Source organism: Saprolegnia parasitica, assembly GCF_000151545.1.
Source record: "Saprolegnia parasitica CBS 223.65 unplaced genomic scaffold supercont2.778, whole genome shotgun sequence".
NCBI classification, from domain to species: Eukaryota; Oomycota; class Saprolegniomycetes; order Saprolegniales; family Saprolegniaceae; genus Saprolegnia; species Saprolegnia parasitica.
The window spans coordinates 1-3,336 of record NW_012157172.1 but is presented as its reverse complement, the minus strand read 5'-3'; the positions used below and the strand labels follow the sequence as shown (position 1 = coordinate 3,336).

The following is a 3,336-nucleotide window of genomic DNA, read 5'->3' as shown; positions in this document are numbered from 1 at the left end:
CGGCGTCGTGGCTCAGTCGGTGGCTGGCGTATGTGACGGCGGGTGGCGACCACCCAGGCGCGATCGCCAACCACTCGCTACTCTCGTTCCACCGCGGCCAGCTCTTGCCGAAGCCCGACTTGCCGTTAGGTGCCTACCATACCATCCACCCGGACGTGTGGAAGGTGTTTCAGCACTACTACGGCGGCGGGCCGTCGATCTCGGTCGTCGGCACCTCGAAAGCGTGGAACATTCATTTGCGCCCGACCGAGATCTTTGGCCACTGCTGGTTCCCCATGGACGACGACGACGTTAACGACAGCGTCCACGAACGCCCGAGCGTGATCCTTCGGCACCTCGTGGTGACACCGCCTTTGCTTGTCGTGCCGTCGACGCTCGCCGCGCGCTACCAAAAGGCGCGGCTCGCGCCGTGTCGCCCGCGGGACCTGGATTCCCTCCCGTCGTCGTAGCATCACGGCATCCTCGTCGTTGTAGTATCTGTCGTCGCTCTATATGTTTCGACGCGTCATCGTCGCAGTCGTTCTAGTATATCAGATCGTTCGATCGCGTTTTATCGATTAACCCGTCACAAGAATGGATCTACCCCTCGTCCCATCATCGCCCAACACCTCTTCCTCGTCTCTAGAATCCGAGGTCGGATGTTGCTTCGATTGATGTACTAACCGCTCGTCGTTCTACTTTGTCTTTCGCGCTCTCGTGATGGATCGGTCGTGCGCTTGCACTGACGCACGCGAGTTCGATCCGTGTGGCTTGTTCGCCCCCTAGGATGCGACCGAAGCCGATCTGGAGCTGTAGCACTCGACGGTTCGGGCTCACTGGAGGGCTTGCACGTCGTTGTCTTGACTCGCCGATGGAATCTCCTGCATGCGTCGCCGGTCTCGGTGTACAGGACGGGAGGCTGCCCTTTCTCAATCTTTTGAAACGGCAGAGCTCAACATGCACGTGGCCATCCGTACGCACGCCGAGCATGCGATCCTCCGGCGCATCTACGAGCAGCGACTCGTCGCGATCGACAAGTGTCGCGACCGACTCCTCCAGCAGGCGCGTGTGCACGAAGAGACAGTCAGCAACATGCGCAACTACGTGGCGACGTCGCTCCAGAGCCTGTACCGCGGCTGGAAAGGGCGCCTCGTGGCCGGCGAAGTGCGTCGACGGCACTTTGCTGCGATCGAGATCCAGCGCGTCGCCCGCGGCCTCTTGTACGTCGCTCGATCGTGATGCTATATAATGGAATGACTCGGTTCGTGCTAGGGGACGCCGGGCGGCGCAGCGGGAGCGGCGAAAGCAAAACATGGTGCTCCAGAGCCCGTGGGCCATGAAGCAGCTTCTGGAGCGAAGCAAGCTCGTGCGCACGGTCGGGAGCTGGCAAGAGTGGTGTGATCCGTGGACCAGCGAGTTTTTCTACTTTGAAATGTACACGCAAGACTCGCAGTGGCAGCCGCCATCGCCGTACCATGCGTTCTTGTCCTGCGACTGGGCGGATTGCGGCTTCGTGGCGGCGACAATGCACGAGATCCATGAGCACAAGCGCAGCGAGCACAAGTGGTACTGCGACGTCTGCCAAGCGCGCAACGTCGGGTACTCGTTTCCAATCTGTCCCTACTGTGCCGTGTGCGTGACGACGCCAGACATCATTGCCGCCAACGATTGGCCCCTCGCGACGCGCCGAGCGTCGACACTGACGGTGCCCGACGCTCCGCCACCCGTGGTGCCGCTCAAGCGACACAACACCCCGGTAGCCAACGCCTTGATGGCATATGGACACTTTGCCACGTACTACTCTAAGTATATGAGCTAGGTGCAACCGGCCGCAGCACGCCCGAAAACCGCCTCCATGGAGCCGCCCCGCGATACAGTCGACGCATCGGGGCTCCTCGTCGCGACGACGGCCATTCGCCCGTGCGACTCGACGGCGTTCGACCATATCATGTGGCTGAGCGCCTTCCACGGCGTTGCAACTGCGTTTGCGAAAGCACAATATCCGAGCGGCAGCCTCTACGTCGGCGACTTTGCCGACGGTGCGTTCCATGGGTGGGGCGAGTACTACTATGCCAACGGCGACCAATACCGCGGTCAATGGGCCAACGGCTATCGCCACGTACTCTTTCCACGCGATGTCTCGGTGTAGAATTCGATGTAGGGATTTGGGCTCTGGGAAAGCGTGTGCGGGAAAACGTACAAGGGCCAATGGCGCGACGGCGTCAAGCACGGCGTCGGGCTCCTTACGTTTCCAAACGGCGAGACGTACGAAGGCGAGTGGGACGCCGGTGAGATCCACGGCCGCGGCGTGCACTCGAGTGCGAACGGAGACGTGTACGTTGGCGCATGGGACCACGGCGTTCACCACGGCTTTGGATCGCTCACCAAGGTAGTAGAAATTCTTCTTCAATCTGCCTCCCAACCCTTAACGATCGGTTTGCAGGCGAATGGCAACGCGTACCGGGGTACGTTTGTGCACGGGCATGCAGACGGCGTCGGGATTCTCACGGCCGACAGTGAAGTCTACAAGGTACACTTGACACGGTGCCGCCTTTTTTGAACGACGTTATGAGCAGGGCCACTGGGTGCGCGATGTGCGCGACGGTCGCGGCGTCTGCTTTTACGCCAACGGCAGCATCTACTCTGGGATGTGGGCCAACGACATGTGCGACGGCGCCGGTGTCTTTGTCTCGGCGACCGGCGACAAGTGCGTCGGTCGTTGGCGCCGCAACCTCAAGCACGGCCGCGGGCGCTATATCTTTGCCAACGGCGACATCTTTGACGGCACGTTCCACGACAATGTCGCGAGCGGTCTCGGCGTGTACCGCCATTTCGCGACCGGCGACGTGTACACGGGCCCGTTTGCTTGTGACAAGTACCACGGCCACAACGGCGTGTACGCGTGGGCGTCCGGCACGCTGTATGAAGGCGGCTTTGTCGACGGACACATTCAAGGCAAGGGTCGCATCACGTATTTCAACGGCAACACGTACACGGGCGACTTTGTCCAGGCTCAGAAACACGGGGTTGGTGAGTTTACGTGGCCCAACGGCAACGTCTACACCGGCGCGTTTGCGTTCGGCCGCATCAACGGACGAGGCACCATGGTGTACTCGAGCGGGCACAAGTACGACGGCGAGTGGGTCGATGGGGCGCGTCATGGCACCGGCACCTTTCTCTACGCGAACGGGGATAGGTATGACGGCGACTGGGTCCACGACGAGTTTCACGGCGTCGGCACGTATACGTGGCGGCCAGACAGCTCCCTCCAAGAGGCGTACGAGGGCGAGTGGCACAAGGGCATTCGCCATGGCCGAGGCGCGTATACGTACGTGGACGGCACAGTCTACGACGGCG

General features: G+C 61.3%; 1 protein-coding gene across 1 annotated transcript; it reads left to right on the top strand.

Annotated features, from left to right (window-relative positions):
• Window positions 1-936: 936 nt before the first annotated feature.
• Window positions 937-3,323, top strand: SPRG_17794 (hypothetical protein; the record flags this gene model as incomplete). Its single annotated transcript, XM_012357191.1, has 6 exons — window positions 937-1,199; window positions 1,252-1,735; window positions 1,799-2,098; window positions 2,141-2,368; window positions 2,423-2,509; window positions 2,556-3,323. Coding segments are annotated over 6 exons (2,130 nt in total), but the record flags the coding sequence as incomplete, so codon positions are not given.
• Window positions 3,324-3,336: the final 13 nt, after the last annotated feature.